At 33.5% G+C, this 19,649-nt stretch overlaps 1 protein-coding gene across 1 annotated transcript; it reads left to right on the top strand.

The window, feature by feature from the left end:
* Positions 1-3,728: 3,728 nt before the first annotated feature.
* LOC139494393 (uncharacterized) lies at positions 3,729-15,666 on the top strand. The gene is made up of 9 exons (XM_071282557.1): positions 3,729-3,750; positions 4,153-4,241; positions 4,857-4,928; positions 5,899-6,004; positions 8,375-8,472; positions 9,909-9,980; positions 11,664-11,754; positions 13,981-14,102; positions 15,451-15,666. Exons 1-9 carry the CDS (start codon positions 3,729-3,731, stop codon positions 15,604-15,606), a joined length of 828 nt encoding a protein of 275 aa, XP_071138658.1. The 3' UTR covers positions 15,607-15,666.
* Positions 15,667-19,649: the final 3,983 nt, after the last annotated feature.

Raw genomic sequence — 19,649 nt, 5'->3', positions numbered from 1 at the left:
ATATAAAAATTTAAAGAAATTTGAACCAACCATTTTATCAGAAAAATTACATTGGTTAGGGAGCTACCATTTGATTTTTATTGGGGGGCTAGGATGAAAATTTTTGTCCTGCATTTTTTTTAGCTGTAATTTCTGTCCTGCCTTTTTATTTTTCACTCTGTTTGGTCCTGCTTTTTTTTTTTTTTTTTTTTAGTTTATCCTGACTTTTTTTTACCTAAATTGTCGTCCTGACTTTTCTTTTTGGCAATTGTCTCATCCTGCCTTTTTTGTTTTACTCAAAATTCCTGTCCTGCTTATTTTTTTCAAATTTCATCCTAGCCCCCCCCCCCCCCCCCCCCCCCCCCCCCCCCCCCCCATAAAAATCAAATGGTAGCTCCCTTATATAGCAGCTTGACAAACACTTATGTTGATCTTTGAAAAACTTAATATTCCCTTAACAACGCAACGAAATTGAAACGTTTAGCTGATCTTACAGAGTTATGTCACTGCCGTGTTATAATTGGGTACCACCTTAAATGTCAGTTGCATTTGCACTAGGCTTTTTACAAGAGAATGCGAGCTTCGTCATGTGACTAATTTTATTTTTACGCATAATGAGCAATCGTTGACAAAGACTCATCAGTGGCATTCGAATGAAAACCATTAAAAGGACAAAAAAGTACAAAGTTGAAGAGAACTGTGGGTCTATTATTGTTTGCCTTGTTAGTTTTTGTTTGAGATAAAATAATTTATTGATGATTTAACAAGATATATTTTGATTTTATTTTTACTTTTTAAGCTAATGTCTAACTAGCATCACCTTTTTTTCCGAAATGGAAAAATAAAAACATGTAAGCCAAGACTCCGTGTTGAAGACAGTACCTTGACCTATAATGGTTAACTTTTAAAAATTGAGACTTGGATGGAGAGTTGTCTCAATGGCACTCATACCACATCTTCCCATATCTATAAAAAAAAAATACTAAGGAACAAAACAAGTTTTCAAAGAATGACAGACCAAATATATAAAATTATGTCCGTGTAATTGATTTGGTTCTAATATTTTAAAGTGCAAAGAACGGAAGACTTTCCCTAGAACAATGAATCGTCTCTTTACAGACGAACGTGACTGCTCATATCATATCATATAAAAGGACTTATGGTATGATTGCCAATGAGACAAATCTCAACAAGAGAAAAATTTGACACAGAAAATAACAAATATAGGTCACCGTATACGTACACGCCTTCGACATTGAGTAAAGCCCATACCACATAGTAAGCTATAAAAGGCCATACAGTCACTAATGCAATATAGTTCAAACGAGAAAACTAAGGTCGTAATTGATGTACAAACAATAGCCACCTTTCGAGTTCGACGCATTTCCGTCAAAAACTTTGGTTTTAGTTAACAGCATTGGTGCGTTTAGGGTCGTCGTCACTTCCGTTCCAATGTTGAGCGAGTGGTTGGGGAAACAATTATAAAGCTATTTTGCACGAATTATCCGGCAAATTGAATTCTCATAATTGTCTTTCAGCCCTGCTGTCATTAGGAAATTGTGATTAAGTATTACGAAACAAATATTATTATTTCTATATTATCCTGCACAATTACGAAACTTGAAGCTTGATGAACGTTTATAGTGCTGGGATACAGGCGATCCCCTCTTTCTGGTAAATGACGTCATAAAGGCGCGCATAATTGACGAGTTTTTCCGGTGACTGACAAACTCGAAGGTGGTCTATTGAACGAAAAACAAATATGTAACACCAAATAACGACAACCACTGATTTACGGGCTCCTGACTTGGGACAGACACATACATACAGAATGTGGTGTGTATATCACAGTCAGGTGGATTTAGGGGGCGTGCCTCCTTTTTATTAGCTTTATATTTGATAAAATCATAGACTTACTTCAAGTATCACACTCAAACAGCGGTTTGACTTCATCACAGCAGCACCTCAAAGCATTTTTGTGTTATTGTCCAAAAACTAAAAAAATCATTCTTTTTCAATGAATAAAACAAAAAACAAATCGGAAACATAAACTCTAAAATTTATATAAAACGAAATCACATCAATAGATATAAACCATAATTCATCAAAGTTTCATGAAAACTGCTCAAAGCAATTTTGAGTTATAATCCTCCTTTTTATAATGAATAAAACCAATAACCGTAAAATTTAAAATTTAAATGGAACTCACATAAATAGATATGAACCATTCACCAAAGTTTCATGCAAATTATACGTTTTGGGAAATAATGTCCGACATGTCTGGACGGACGGACGGACGGACGGACAACTGTATATCATAAACGGGCGTATACTAACGTACAAAGGTCATTCTTATGGTTTGGTCTATTTATAGTATAAAGGTATAAATGATTTATCAAATACAACTGTTTATTCAGTGCGTCAATTAAGATAAGAAATTCCTTAACACTCAACGTGCGTGACTATTGAATGAATGAAGTAAATATTATGAATGGTATTGCGTAATGAAATCCGATTATAAATACACATGACCTTTTCACCTTTGAATAAGACGTATATACAGAACAATAACATAAAGTATACGAAAGATGATAAAATTGAAAAATGTTGAGGTTATTTAGTGTACATAGTCCGAATTTACCATTGAAAATATTTAACCTGCTTTATTAAAATATTGATATTTAAAAAACGTGGGCTTTTGAAGTTAATTATTTTATTTCTTGTTGAAATGTGCTCCTAGATGACAAGGTGGTTTAACGAGAAAAAAATTTATGTACATATTTGAAACTATCCTATTGTACATTCTATTACACGATTAGGTTAAAAACGACAAAATCTTGCAGAAACATTGTTCACATCCTCCATTGAATTTTGCTTACAAATTTCGCTTTTTATATAATAAAACACAATATTTCCAGATAAAAATTGTAAATTTGTGAAAATCAAACATTTTTTAGATGCTCTTTATATATTTTTATATATCAGTACAAAATTATCCAATTTCTATGTAACATGCATTTTCAACTTCATCTTTTCATTTTTCCCGAATAAACATTGGTTAGTTCAGTATAATAAGAAAATTTAATATCAGAACATCAGAACTGATAAATTGTTGTGTATTTAAAGTTAACCTGATAAGGATGGCCATGAATGTTCGTTATAAATCTTGTTTTCTGATAATTGTGTGTTTGCTTATATCAGGCAAGTTTAATTAATTATATAATAACTAATCGCGCGCGCGCATTTGTGAATTAATGTGTTGTTTGGTCACTAGTTGAATATTTTTCAATATTTGAATTTTTTGATTAGTTATTCTTTTTATTACATTTGCAAATGGCTTTTTTTATGAAATCAAAGTAGAAAATGTATAAGGAACTATATCTTTTTCTATGCATTCACAATATGTTTTGATCCGACGTTATAGACGTTTTGACAACGCCTATTGTTGTCTGACGTCAGAGGAGTTAAATAACCACGTTTATTTCACATGTGAAATTATCGGTTTTTATTTCACTGGGAAATAAATGTAATTCATTGCAACCAATGTAATAAAGCATTTTATTTCCTCAAAGTAAAATTTATTTTTAACATCAGCTAATAATACTTATGAAGTCGGTTCCGAACCACATTATGTAACAACACAATGTAAATATCACCATGCAATATTTCAATCCCGAAGTCAGACATATCATCTTACCTTGACACATTACTCTGACTCCGACCCGACCAGGCTTTGCTTTTACTCCTCAATGCCTCCTGCTGAGTGGAGAAGTAGCAAATACCAAGTTTTTCGTGATATGAGTTCGGGGCCACGACCTGTTACACTCGAGGCGAACACGCTACCACGAGACCAGTAAGGCGGTTCACGCTAGCGATAAAGGATGGCAAATATAATTGCTATACAACTAGAAATGATGATGATAATGTGATTGAACAACAACTACACTGTATTAGTAATACATGTTTATAAAACCAATATCTCATACGTTTTAATTCACTCGGTACGTGTAACTAAATACAGAACGAACTTCAGTTACGCCAAATTACCAACAATTAAAGAAATGAAAACATGTGTACTGAATAAAACAAATACCATAAGCAAAACTTGTGTATACGTCGTCTATTTGTGCACATGTTAAACATGGTTTAATATTTCTACACATTTTTGTTTAGGAACAGCATCATTAACATGCTTGTCCTGTCCCAATAACTTAGCTCAGCCACATGACTGTAATCGTGTAACTAGATGTGGAGATCACGAGGTATGTAATATTTGTAAATGATTGGTACAATTTCATCCAATCAACGCTTTACTTTAGCTAGTGATTATTAAAAAAGGGGCGAAAGATATCAGAGGGACAATTAAACTCATAGAAAGAAAATGAACAGACAACACCTTGGTTAAAAAAAAAGACAAAAAGTTATACAGAAGACACGACAAAGGAAATAATAGACAATAAGCAACAGGAATCCCACCAAAAAACTAGGGTGAATTTCAGATGCTCCAAAAGGGTGATGCAGATCCTGTTTTACTTGTTGCATCCATCTAGTTTCATGTGATATTACAAACCGGGTGAATAGTCTTTATTATTTTGGGTTTAATTAATTATGTCTATGCGTATGCGTGCTTTTATACATGCCAGTCCTATTTAAAAAAAAAAAAGAAAAAAAAGGGGGGGATGACTGTTGGGGGGTCCTTGACATTTTGTATACGCTATTTTCATCATAATATGGTGGTTAATCAGGTGCTTCTAACTTGAATTGTCACCAGTAGCACAAGTGTCAAAAAACTTTTGGAGCTTGCGTGCGTGTCACTGAAGATATTTCATCATTTTCATATAATTATATTTTTAAGACATTCACATATTTCTCTACAGAAATGTTTTACAGACAGATTTGTAACGGATGATGGCCATTACTATTTCAAGGTCGGCTGTAGAGATATAGATGTGAGTTGTACACAATAGGTATAGAAAGTTGTGGTATGAGTGCCAATGAGACAACTCAAGTCACAATTTATAAAAGTAAACCACTATAGGATAAGTTACGGTCTTCAACGCGGAGCCAGGCTCAAACGTCTTTATCTTAAAACAGAGACTTTTATTCCGGGTTAGTTTATATCATATTTCAAACAAGAATTTGTTTTGAATCTGCTTCATGTGGCTCATGGTTTAGCATAAATTGCCATCCATTAAAATAAGTCCTTCTGTCAATGTTATCCCATACTTTTTTGATAATTTTAAAAGTAAAGTTTAGTTTTTGGATTTCTAGTTTTCAACTGTAAACGTAATCATCCCGCACAGCTAAACTGATGTCCAAATTCAAAATTCAAAAGGATGCAAGTGCGAGTTAGAAGCAGACCATAGAGTTTCCATATTAATATTCCCAAGTAAAACCCTAGTGTTGGTTGGTAAGCGAAGGTCGTACTGAAATCATGAAAAAGGTCAAAAGGAAATCTTCATTGTAATAAGGACCTTGACACATGTAACAGACATTTGTCTATTTATTGAAAAATGTATTATTATTATTAGAATAATGCGACGTTGTACCGGTATCAAGGTAAATGAGAACAATATCTGATTCCATTGAAACCATAGACCAAATATATTAACAATATATTAATTGTAGATCACTGAACGGTCATCAACAATTCACAAACCCCATATACGTAGAAAGTTGTTAAAGGAGCCGATATTAAACAAAAATGTGATATAATTTAACATAGAAAAAAAACTAGCCCGATTTAAACTACAATTATATATGTGTCCTTTATGTTGGCTTTATATTAACGCTATGTACGCTTAGGCTTGTAACTCACATGTTTTTCCCTTTTTTTGACAGATTTTTTTTCTATTAATCTATGGTAGAGTGCAAATCGCCTGTTTCACTTGAATTTGGTTTATACATTTTTAATTTCAGATGTGTGTCAACCCCATCGCCGTTGGACGACGAAGAGACATAACGTTATGTTCAGACTGTTGTAATTCTACTCTATGTAATGCTGACCAACACTGTGGATCTCGAGGTAGGGCTTTAATTGCAAGTATTGTAAACAACCTTATTTTCGCGGATTCTTTATTTCTGGTTTAGCCCTTTCTAGACTATTTTTCAGCGATTTGATTTTGAGACTCTCAAACTAGCTTCAAATAGTTAAGTTAAAGTTATTGACCAAGCAAGTCGGTATATAGGATTTAATATGCATGGCTCGTCTGACCCTAATTAACCCGAACGACGAAAGAGTTCGGGTTAAAGGGTCACACGAGCGGTGCAAATTAAATCCTATATACCGATTTGATTGGCCAATAACTGTTTTAACACATGACGCAATTAATGTACGTGAACGTTTTAGAAATGTGGACGATTTCCACAATCCACGGATACTAGGAAAGTTTCTTGTAGGGTAAAGAAAGGGGAAAATACAACTTTGGTATGTTTCAAATTAACTTTTTTTTTCTATATATTCAGACTTCAATGATTCTAAAATTGCGATTATATGGTCGATTTTTTGTTATCGTTTCTGTTAAATTTACTCCCAATTTTTATTTAATTAGTGACGATTAAATCGGTGTATGTAAAAAAATATCATTACTGAAAGGGTTATTGATTTTGGATTAATTGCTTTTGAATTTATTTCCCTCAATGATATGCTTAGAGAAAGATGACCCGAGGACGATGCTATATTACCTAAATTCAAAATGTTAAATAAACAAAAAATACTTTTTTTTTTGTACGCATTCTTGAGCCTGTCAAAAGTCAGGAAAAAGTGAAATCACAAAAATACTAAACTCAGAGAAAATCAAATCGGAAAGTCCCTAATCACATGGCAAAATCAAATGATAAAACACATCAAAAACGAATGTACAACTGTCATATTCCTGACTTTGTACAGGCATTTTCAAATGTAGAAAATGATGAATTTAACCTGGTTTTATAGCACTCAAGCTCTCAATTTGTACATGTACGACAGTCTCATCAAATTCCAACCTCTGGCTATGATTTTTATGACCCACCTACGATAGTAGAGGGGCATTATATTTTCTGGTCTGCGCCTCCGTTCGTCCGTGCGTCCGTCTGTGCGTCCGTCCGTCCGTTCGCTTCAGGTTAAAGTTTTTGGTCAAGGTAGTTTTTGAAGAAGTTGAAGTCAAATCAACTTGAAACTTAGTACACATGTTCCCCATGATATGATCTTTCTCATTTTAATGCCAAATTATAGTTTTGACCCCAATTTCATGGTCCACTGAACATAGAAAATGATAGTGCGAAGTTCAGGTTAAAGTTTTTGGTCAAGGTAGTTTTTGAAGAAGTTGAAGTCCAATCAACTGGAAACTTAGTACACATTGCCCCATGATATGATCTTTCTAATTTTAATGCCAAATTATAGTTTTGACCCCAATTTCATGGTCCACTGAACATAGAAAATGATAGTGCGAAGTTCAGGTTAAAGTTTTTGGTCAAGGTAGTTTTTGAAGAAGTTGAAGTCCAATCAACTGGAAACTTAGTACACATTGCCCCATGATATGATGTTTCTAATTTTAATGCCAAATTATAGTTTTGACCCCAATATCATGGTCCACTGAACATAGAAAATGATAGTGCGAAGTTCAGGTTAAAGTTTTTGGTCAAGGTAGTTTTTGAAGAAGTTGAAGTCCAATCAACCTGAAACTTAGTACACATGTTCCCCATGATATGATCTTCCTAATTTTAATGCCAAATTATAGTTTTGACCCCAATTTCATGGTCCACTGAACATAGAAAATGATAGTGCGAAGTTCAGGTTAAAGTTTTTGGTCAAGGTAGTTTTTGATGAAGTTAAAGTTACATCAACTTGAAACTTAGTACACATGTTCCCTATGATAATATGATAATAGATATGATCTTTCTAATTATAATTCCAAATTATAATTTTGACCCCAATTTCACGGTCCAATGAACATAGAAAATGATAGTGCGAGTGGGACATCCGTGTACTATAGACACATTCTTGTTAATTTTAGTTTCATGTGTATATTTCGGAGTTTAGTATGACGTCCATTATCACTGAACTAAAGTATATATGATTGTTAAGGGGCCAGCTGAACACACCTCCGGAGTTTCTCGCTACATTGAAGACCAATTGGTGGCCTTCGGCTGTTGTCTTCTCTTTGGTCGGGTTGTTGTCTCTTTGACACGTTCCCCATTTCCATTCTCAATACTATTCAACGCCTTATTTTCAAGTAGATGCATATGGCCTAATCATTAAATTGTTCTATACTTTCTTGTTCTAAAAATCATAAAGCACGTGTACATTTTCTGAAGCCCAAGCAGAATGAACATTCATACTTAAATTTCATTTATGGAATAAAAATATTCTAACATCTAGAAATTTTAAAACCGTATTACAAATAATATTTTTCAGGCATCAATCTTAGAGGTGGAAACTTGTGTTACAATTGCCAGACTGGAACACTCAGACCGGATGACTGCAATACTATAACCCTGTGTTCTAGCCAGCAGGTAAATAATCCCGCATTTTAGGGGGGTTATAGTAATATATTTTCGTCGTTTTTTTTTGGTGTTTTTTGCCTTAGCATTGTTAGTTTTCAACTTATATGTTTAAATAACCCTTTTGTATCTTTCGCCATTCGCATAGATTTATCTGAAACTTTTTTGTATTACTTGACACATTGGTAAGCTAATTTTTACATAAAACTTGATATTCGTTTTATACTTGAAATGTATTAAGAAACACACACAGCGGGTGTCTTAAGTAATGATTTGCATAGTTTGTATTTCTATCATGATTTCCATGATAGAGGATTGCTACTCACAAGGAAGCTATTAAACCCAGTTACAAATGGTGAAGTTGGAATCATCCCTTCGTAAATTTTTACGGACGCCATCACGAGTTTGTTGACCGTTATGGAATAACCGTTTCGCAGATGATATCGGATATGTTCCTTATGTCGTAACTACAATACACTTTTCCTTTTCACGAATGTGACCTACCGAATTAGACTATTTACCGGAATTGTAATAACATAAGCAATACGACGGATGCCACATGTAGAACAGGATCTGCTTACCCATCTGGAGCACCTGAGATCAACCCCAGTTCTTGTTGCTTAGTCTTTAGTTTTTTTATGTTGTGTCTTCTGTACTATTATTTGTCTGTTTGTCGGTTTATTTTTAGTCATGTCTTTGTCAGTTTATTTTCTATCTATGTTTTTCACTCTCCCTCTGGTATATTTCGTCCCTCTTTTGTAATATACCATTTTATCTAAGGTCATCTCGGTCAATCCTGCTGTGATTTTATACGGGTTTTTATACCATAATGGCTTTTAAATGTTTGGGTTGGAGGATTCATGATGAAAAGTCAATCTATGCTTCTATAGCAAGTGACCGTTTTCATTGAGCCGTAACTCCTCTGAAACCATACAAAGTCGGAAATATTTGTGATATGACAAATAAATCTTGTGTTTCAACTTCCTACATTTGTCTTTGAATCAATCTTTTTTCCTCAGAGAGAGCTAATTTTGGAGAAAATGTCCCAATTTGGAGACCGTTGTCGATCCGTTTTGCTCAGTCGACTGCCCGCGAAATTTAGAACATCTTTGTTTTTACATGGGCATCTGTACAGCGATTTCGCGGGTATCTGCTAGTATAGAATATTTTCTAACAAACACACATTATAAAAAGTTATCTTCATATAAGAGAAACCTTTTACAGACCAACTGTCCACTATTTGACAAATAATACTGTTGTATTACTGAACTTTAAATTTAAGCCGATTCTTTTTTTTTTCGTAGTGAGAGAGATAATCGTCTATATATTTAGTTGTTCACCTTCCGAGTATTCTTACAAGCATGTTTTTTTCTTAATTAGTTTCATTTTAACTCTAAATAATATTCAAGGATTGAGGCAAATATTTACACTCTATTCATCTTTTTCAGTCCTGTCAAATTCAACAAATTTCAACATTTATTGGAGAAAGTAGATGGAAATCGGGCTGTCAAGAAAACACGGTATGAATGTAAACAAGTCTATTTGCGGTTTACAAAATAGAGGATAATTGCAAAAAAATAATCATCGAAAAAAGAAAAGAATAATGAGATGCAACCGATTATAGAGTAACTGAAAAATTAAGGTGGTACCTAACACTACAGGGAGATAACTCTGTAAAGTCAGCTAAACGTTTTAATTACGTAGTGTTGTAAAGGGAATAATAAGCTTCACAAAGATCAAAATTGGTGTTTGTCAAACTGCTATATAACCAGTATAATTTTTCTGACAAAACGGTTGGTTCAAAATTTTTGAAATTTTTATATTTTTGTTAAAGGGTCAAATTAAATACTTTGTCAAAATTTTATCAAAATTAAACGAGCAAAATAAATTTTTGTTAAAGTGTTAGGTACCACCTTAAATACGGTGATGAAAAACACATGTAAAATTTGTTAAAAAGAAAGCAGTGTAGCAAAAAAACGCTTCTGTGACACTTATTTTCGGTATTGGGTAACCAAGTGATGTAAGTGTTCGTTTAACTTCCGACGAGATTAATTTAGTGTGAATAGACCGGTTAGGAATTCCAACTTCTTCAACTTCTACTTGAAAACAAGAGCACTTTTTTGTTTTTTGCTACAGGCCAACTTTGGTTTACCCAGTTAATGTTTGCAAGCGTTCAATAATGTTCAGAGATAGTTGATTTTATTTTACGCCATTTTTTTTTGGCCCAGCAACGAAGTTGTCGGTGCCATATAGTTTTAACCTTGTCCGAAATTCCGTAATTCCGTCATTCCGTCATTCCGCAACAAACCATTATACGGAGTTTTTTCTAAACGCCTTCAGATATTGGGCTGATTTTTGGTATGTGAGTTACAGATCAAGTTTAAATTTTTTTTCTGCTTGGCTAAATTATGCCAAAATTGGGGGCTATGGACTTTGATAAATTGTTGAAAATTAAAGTTATACAGACTTTTTTTTCATAACGCTTTCAAATATAGGACTGATTTATGGTATGTGAGTTACCCATGATGAGTTACAGGTCAAGTTTAAGTTTCCTTCCACTCTGCAATTTTTTGCTGTTATTTCGGGCTTTAGACTATGATACATTTTTGAAAATCACAGTTATACAGACCTTTTTTTCTAAATGCTTTCAGATATTGGGCTGATATTTAGTATGTGGGCAAACCATGACTAGTTACAGATCAAGTTTAAGTTTCGTTTCGCTCTGCTAATTTTGGCCAAAATTTTGGGTTTACAACTTTGAAAATTGTTGAAAATCACAGTTGTATTGATTCTTTTCCTATACGCCTCCAGATTTTGACCCGATTCTTGATATGTGAGACTACCATCATGATTGTGTCCACATGTGTTATTGAAATTGCAGATCTTTCAACGTTTTGATGCTCTGCTAATTTTGGCCAAAATTATGGGTTTATAACATTGAAAATTGTTGAAAATCACAGTTATACAGACTTTTTTTCTATACGCCTCCAGATTTTGAGCTGATTCTTGATATGTGAGACTACCATCAAGTTATACAGACTTTTTTTTCTATAAGCCTCCAGATTTTGAGCTGATTCTTTATATGTGAGACTACTATCATGTTTGTGTCCACATGTGTTAATTGAAATTGCACATTTTTCAACCTTTTGAGACGAGGCCATTCATGTCGCTTTTACACATCAATTTTTTTTTTTTTTTTTTAGAAATGTCTGAGCATCCAGAAGAACAACACAATCTCGTGTAAAGATCATTGTTGTAGCAGTAGTTTATGTAACAACCACTGTCCAAGACCACGTGAGTGTTATGCATACCTTTATTTTAACACTTTTAAGATATATCTAGATGTTTTACGTAGGACCTTTTAATCTGTTAATATAAATGGGCGTAAAATCAACAATAATATAAGTTATGTGGTTTGCTACTGACTCTATACGGATCTATAGCGAGTTAGTAAAATCCATAGGGGTAGGGTTGGAGGTCTTATTCGCTATGGGTTTTATTCGCCCTCTATTATCCGTAGGGGGTCAGTAGTATAACGAATTTATCGCACACTTAACATAGGTGGTCATCAGTTCAGTTCAGTTTCTTGTATATTCCTCCATTAATTGTGGAGCACTACCGAAAGGATATAGTTTTAGCAATTTTAGCAACTATGTACACCTTAAAACATAAGGAAACCTTTAATTATATAAGATGACTGAATTTGGTTATAATAATCACTAAATAATAAATATCATAATTAATTCATAGGGTTATCATAAAGTTTTAAAAAATATATAAAATTCATATGTGCTGGGGTGTAAGAAAACGTTAAGTAACAACTGCATATATTTACACATAAGAATTAAATTGGTCTCAAATTAAACTTAGTTACAATTTTTTCAGTTAAGAGTGCTATACATACATCAGGATATATAATGAAAATGTTATTTTATAAGATTTATGTAAAATGGTTGGGGTTTGGAAAAAAAATTAAGCTAATTTTTTTCACGTGACGGCGTTAAACCAATCACGTGATAATTTACCCACGGTGCGATTAGATACAATAGCTTACTTAAAGTGGTGTGTGCGTGCTAGGATTGAGCATGGGCGGTTACTGGTATGCTGAGTGAAGGGTTGACTTAAAATTTGTTATATACTACTAAAACTTCATTTACTAAAATTCAATTTAGTTCGCCTGATATGGGTTTTGCTTAAGCATCGGTCACACCTTACCGGATAGCTCGAACGGACGCCTAACGGATAACTTTTTTCAATTCGTTCATGACCGTTAGACGTCCTTCCATATCCGTTGCATGTCCGATAAGCGTACGTTTTATCCGTCGACGTCCGTTCTGTCCGGTGGAAAATTTTGAGCATGTTCAAAACTTTGAACGGACGTCCAACGGATAAAATGTCCGTTGAACGTCCGTTAGGCGTCCGTTTTGTATGGTACTCGTCCGTTTCGTTTCCGTGTTGTATCCGTTACGTGTCCGTTATACATCCGTTGGAGGTCTTGAAGATAAATTCACCAACGGACTTCTACCGGACGTTTAACGGATGAGAAACGGACTTCTACAGGACGTATAACGGATGAAACGGATGATAAACGGATCTGAAACGGATAAATGCCAATTGAAAATTTCGCGTCAGAAATGCCAATTATTGGTATGTCAGATTTCTTAAGGTTCATGAATTCTTATTATTCATGATCGATCTTAGAGTATAGGCACGTCAACACAATCAAGCAGTTCTTATTTAGGCCAGACACTGCCCTTTGGCGGAATTTTAAAGAACAAACCAAAACCAGTTACACAGAAACAATTTGAATATTTATGCGATTTACATGTATTATTATTGTCGCCTTTGATTTTTCCGTATATCTTGTTCATCCGTTTTATCCGGTACGCTTCCGTTATGTGTCCGTTTTATGGGGTACTCGTCCGTTGGATGTACGTTCGACATCCGTTCTGTCCGGTACGTGTCTGTTTCTCATACGGTACATATCTAGTGAGTGTCCGTTATGCATCCGTTACACGTCCGTTTTATTCGGTCAGTACATCAACGGACTCCCAACGTTTTTTTTATGGTTTGGTACCGTCTTTGCATATTGACATTGTACTGTGAATTTCCATAAAACTAAAAACCATCCATTCACTTTTTATAGATAAATGAATATGAGTATATATGTTGACCTACATGTACAGTTGCTTCAATCCATTACATTTTGACTTTGTCTTTTGCTCTTGATAGAAACTTGTCTCATTGATAATTATACCACATCTCCTTTTTTTACAAAAAGAATTTAGTATACAAAACTATATTGTCATCCAGTATATACAACTCGTCTAAACATCAGCCCAACAATGTTAAATCTGTGATTTTGCAAAATTGTTTGTTCTTCCCTCGCCGGGATTCGAACTCATGCTACTGATATATCTTGACACCAAATCGCCTGCACTGTATCCGACGCGCTAGATTCAGTATATATATATATATATATACATGCATTTATAGCCATTTACTTATTTTTCGTTTCAGCTAGCCCACCAAAAATTGTAAATATAACCTGGACACCAGATACTATACATTACGGCGACGATGTATCTTTGTCTTGCATAACGACGGGAAATCCTCATCCGAAAACGGAATTTCTATTTCAGGTATTTACTAATCGTTACTTTTTAATTACCGTTTTTTTTTTGTTTTTTTTTTTACATTGACAAACTGTTCATTTTGATTATTGATTCTACTAAGCATCATCGATTAGTGAACATAAAAAAAAGCGTTAAACAAGAGATCAGGAAAAAAGCATATGATCAATTTCTGTATTGTTATGCCGACGTGTGTCATAGAAAAGGACAATTATGCATAATAATAATTCTGAAGGTTCTTTATAATTTCATTAGGCAGACTAACGCTTATATATACAACCATAGGCCCGGGGTGGGTGGGCTTACGTAATAAAAGATTGTTTGCTTATATAGGGAATCACTGCAGCATGACTGGATGCCCCCCTTTTTTAGGTCAGTCAGTGGGCCCCCCTTATGAAAAGTTCTGGATCCGCCACTAACAACTGGTTTGTTGAAATGTATATAACGTTCATAATTGCTCCTGGCCCATTGCATTTGCCAGTAACGACTCATGATCCATTAATGTTTAATTGTAATTAATACAAATCATTTTGGTTTTCCGTTTCTGTCATATAAGGAATACGTATACGTGATAAATTGTATTATTTCATAAACAAAATGTTAGGACAATTGTGCATAATACTACTTCTGTTATTCAATCTAAATGTTCTTAATGTTTGCATCAGGCAGGTTTGTTGAACTGATTTGTTGAAATATTTTTTCAAGACTGCATTTTTGTCATCATGCTCATATTTTTTTTGCCAGGTTTTACTCTAACTGGAGAATGCCATCAGTGTAAAACGATCTGCTTTCCTCTTTGGAATTAACTAACGACCTAATTTATAGTTGTTATATGAAATTAGTATATCATATAATTGTTGTAGATATTAATCTAGTTCAGTATATGTACAGTACAGTTTTGCTCATTATTGAAGGTCTTACGGCGAATAAAGTATTAAGTGTTACAAGGTATAACAAAGAGTCTTAAATCGAGTTTGCTATTCGTCTGGATGACTACCTCTTTTTCATTACATCACGGTCACGAAAACGGAATTCTTCAGCCGTGGCATGTTTGTCTCTGTCATATTGCATGCCTATACAATCATGCTCGTGAAAATCGCATTGTATTTTAACTTGGGAACAACAATCTTAAGGGATTTCTTGGTATTACAAGGATCGAACCAAAACTATGTCAACGGATAGCAAGGATATACAAGATTTTCGTAAACAATTTCATTGTAAAAACATATTTACTTTCTTTTCAGTAATACTGTTGTTAAGTTTTGAAATTAGTTGTTAAACGATAATGATAAATTTGTTTTTAAAAAGTTGCTTTTCAACGTTTAGTAACAGAACATATACTATAATCTTACTTCAGCACAGCGGAGACGTAAATAATCTGGTGGCATCTCCAAGTTCTGGAATCCTTAAAATTACCAAGTTCAGTCGTAACAATGACGGCTTATACAGATGTGTAGCTACCAACGTACTTGGACATGATCAAATACAGTTTAAAATAGACGGCATATTGTAGTGCAGTTTTGACTAATAATTAGTTCTACTATTATTCTGGTAATAAAGCAATTAAATTTGTGTTTAACATTCTCATTTCAATCCACATTGTTCTGTGCTTTATTCCTACGTATTTTAGTTTATTTCTGGATAAAATGAAATGGAAATGCATAGACACAGATAAACCGGCAGGTATCTAATGTGCAATATTGGACAATGAAATAGAAATGCTTAGACACAGATAAACCGGCAGGTATCTAATGTGCAATATTGGAGAATGAAATTGAAAAATATAGACACAAAAACCAATAGACATATATAGTTCAGAAACAGTTACTGTTGTGATAAAATGAGACGCAGAGAGGAGAAGGTTTACTTTTTATAAAAATAATAGGACTTGAATTTCAAATGGTCATTAAATATATAGATATAAAAACTTTAAAAAATATTTAATTATTAAGCTTCCTTTAGTAGTAGTGAGTCAAGATCCAGAAGAACAAGATTTAACTAAAAGTCAACTGTACAATGTGTATGATTACAAAATGGCATTAGTAGAGTATGATCAATGTTTCTAACTACAAAATGGCATTAGTAGAGTATGATCAATGTTTCTTATTACAAAATGGCATTAGTAGAATATGATCAATGTTTCTTATTACAAAATGGCATTAGTTGAGTATGATCAATGTTTCTAATTACAAAATGGCATTAGTAGAGTATGATCAATGTTTCTAATTACAAAATGGCATTAGTAGAGTATGATCAATGTTTCTAATTACAAAATGGCATTAGTAGAGTATGATCAATGTTTCTAATTACAAAATGGCATTAGTAGAGTATGATCAATGTTTCTAATTACAAAATGGCATTAGTAGAGTATGATCAATGTTTCTAATTACAAAATGGCATTAGTAGAGTATGATCAATGTCTCTAATTACAAAATGGCATTAGTAGAGTATGATCAATGTCTCTAATTACAAAATGGCATTAGTAGAGTATGATCAATGTTTCTTATTACAAAATGGCATTAGTAGAGTATGATCAATGTTTCTAATTACAAAATGGCATTAGTAGAGTATGATCAATGTTTCTAATTACAAAATGGCATTAGTACAATATGATGAGTTGCTAAACAGATATATAACAAATTCTTGTAGTGGATACTAAGACTAAGGATAACATAATACAACATTCTATCGAATATGCTCATGTTCAGTCAGGATTCTACTTTGTCAAAATTATCTCCCCATTACGCCAGTTCATTTTCACAATCGTAGAAATGGAAGCCATTGTAGGGATGACGCGCTGCCAATTTTGCTCTCGGAAACCGATAAATTTATCCACATTGCGCCATTACGATCCTTATATGTCAGTTGTATTTTAAAAGACAAATGTATCAACTAGCTATTGAGCATCAGTTAATGATCTTGTCTGCATTGATTCAACTAAAAACTGTTATCTGATCAGTTGTCAGGTGGAATTTTCGAAAATTCATAAACATTTAAAAAAAATTCTAATTAAATATTCGTGGAAGTGCAGACTAGATTTTTTTAGTGGTTGAAGACCATAAACCCTAGTTATCACACACAAAAAAATTATAATTTTTCGAAGATATGCATTTTCACTATCCAACTTGAAAGACTGTCGTCAAGTACTTTCAGTAAAAATATAGCTATTCGAACACACCTACTCTGTTTTTGTGATTCATTAGATAGGTTTTTCACTTGACCGATATATTTCATCTTTTAGAACTGTGATTTTTTTTTATGTTATTAAGTCAACCAGTAGCTTTGATATATAAAATGATAGAATCTGAAGCGAGACGATGTATGAAATATTCTTACTTTGTACGATATCAAGACAAAATATTCAACTCAAACACGCCCTAACATAAAAAGATGCACTCGATTCTCTCTTTTCGATACAATTGTTACCCATTTTTTGGAATTTTTCTTGAGTCACTAATAGATTAATATGTTTTCCGTCCGTGGTAATTTTTTTTTTAATCGGAGGTTATGCATTTTCTACATCCAACTTGAAAGATACCCATGTCGTCGACTAGCTATCTAATTGTTCTGCTTAACTATGTACTAGATAAATTGAAAACTTATTCAAATGGTGTTTTTAAAATAAAACACTCCGTAATAGAGAAGAAAATTGTAATTTTGTTTGTTTTAAATTTTTAGTCACTATAGTAAACATTACAGTAAGCACTTATCGACTTCTCTAACAAAGAGCTTCGATTCTTTTGTTCTATTTCAACCGGGTTTCCGACTGTGTTAGTTAGTGACAAGTAAGGTCACTTTTGACATTGAATAGACAACACCTCAAAGTTTATGCTGGTTTTATTTCAAACTCCATATAATACCGTAGTGCTGAAGTGGTGCAGAATTTTAAAAACTGTGGTCAAAGGTTTGAAGGGATTTTTCAATAAAAACAATAAGAAATTCATTAATAATTATTTAAACCTAAAGGAATATTAGATCTATAACAGATAAAAAAGTCTCATTGTCACGAAACAAGCATGCGCAAACAAGCTTTGTATATTGTGTGTTACTTTTTAGTCACATTTATTTAAATAAAGAAACGAAAGATACAAAAATGTACCAGAGGAACATTCAAAGTCATTTCTGATGATTATCTCCTCGTCATTTTCAAAATGACAACGCAATGGCTAAACAAGAAAAAGACAAACAGACATGTAATAGTATACAAGACACAACATCGAAAATTAAAGACTCGGCAACACGAACCCCACCAAAAACAAAGGGTGATCTCAGGTGCTGCTGGTCTGGAAGGATAAGCAGATCCTGCTCCACATGTTAACTTACGAAAGTGGATAGAGCAGAAAGTTGATGAACCAGGGTAATGTCGTAGAACGTCTCGTCCTTTTCTATAGAAAAAAAAATCATCGAAAGATACCAAGACCTTGATGATAGATATTCGAATGTACGTATCAAATAACATAGGATGATCTTGAAGTTTTAGTAAGAGATTCCAGGTACTGACGTTGTTTTTAATTTGTAAATTATTAATTGTTACTGTTTAGTCTATTTATTGGTAATATCCTTTTAGCATGGCTCGGTACTTTTAATAGTATTTATTCATCAAATCTTGCTCGTTACAAATTTCACCAAGAGTCCAAGCTTCTCTTGATTTACCCTGTTACACTCCACTGATAATCAAAGGAAATAAAGAGCTGATCCACCTAATTAACTTATAAAATAATTTAAAAAGATGTACAATTGTCCTATACAGAGACATATTAATGCGAAAAAAAGTATGTAACACATGAACAAACGACAACCACTAAATTACAGGCTCCTGACTTGGGACAGGCAGATACATAAATAATGTGGCGCGGTTAAACATGTTAGCGGGATCCCAAACCTTCCCCTAACCTGGGACAGTGGTATAACAGTACAACATAAGAACGAACTATAAAAATCAGTTGAATTAGGCTCAACTCATCAGATGGACAAAAATACAAGTGGACGTGGCCGGGTACTTGTACGTCCCGACAACAAACAGACACTAGGATCAGACCTGAGAGTACTCGCAGTTATCTGACAGCTAGTTCAAAGTAATTAACAACTATTAAAAACAAATCATGCATATAAGACTTAACTATCAATCCGTACACATCCAAAATCCAATGGATTTAGTGTAAAGACGTCATAAACAGTCAGAGAGAAAAAAAACATGACCTTGTGCAATGCCAAGTTACAGGTATCAACAGATTGAAGATCCATGAATGTGTATATGTATATAACATACTAGTAATATTTAGTTTGCTTTTAATTTACTGATAACAAAATCAATATTTATACCAATAAAAACAATATTCAATTATCTTATTACAGTGTTGAATCGGTAACCTTTTAGAATAAGTTTATCTAAAGGGGAGATAACTTTACCAGGATCATTTCTAAACACGGTTAACAACATATCCGTAAAATGAGGATGGGCAATTCCGTTTGAAATAAGTTTTCTCCAGGTACTATAACGGGGCTTTCTTGTGTGTGCTTGTGTTTTAACTACAAGTCATTATTTCGGGAATATGA

The sequence above is a fragment of the Mytilus edulis genome, chromosome 11 (assembly GCF_963676685.1).
Source record: "Mytilus edulis chromosome 11, xbMytEdul2.2, whole genome shotgun sequence".
NCBI lineage: Eukaryota > Metazoa > Mollusca > Bivalvia > Mytilida > Mytilidae > Mytilus > Mytilus edulis.
This window is presented reverse-complemented; position numbering and strand designations above follow the sequence as displayed.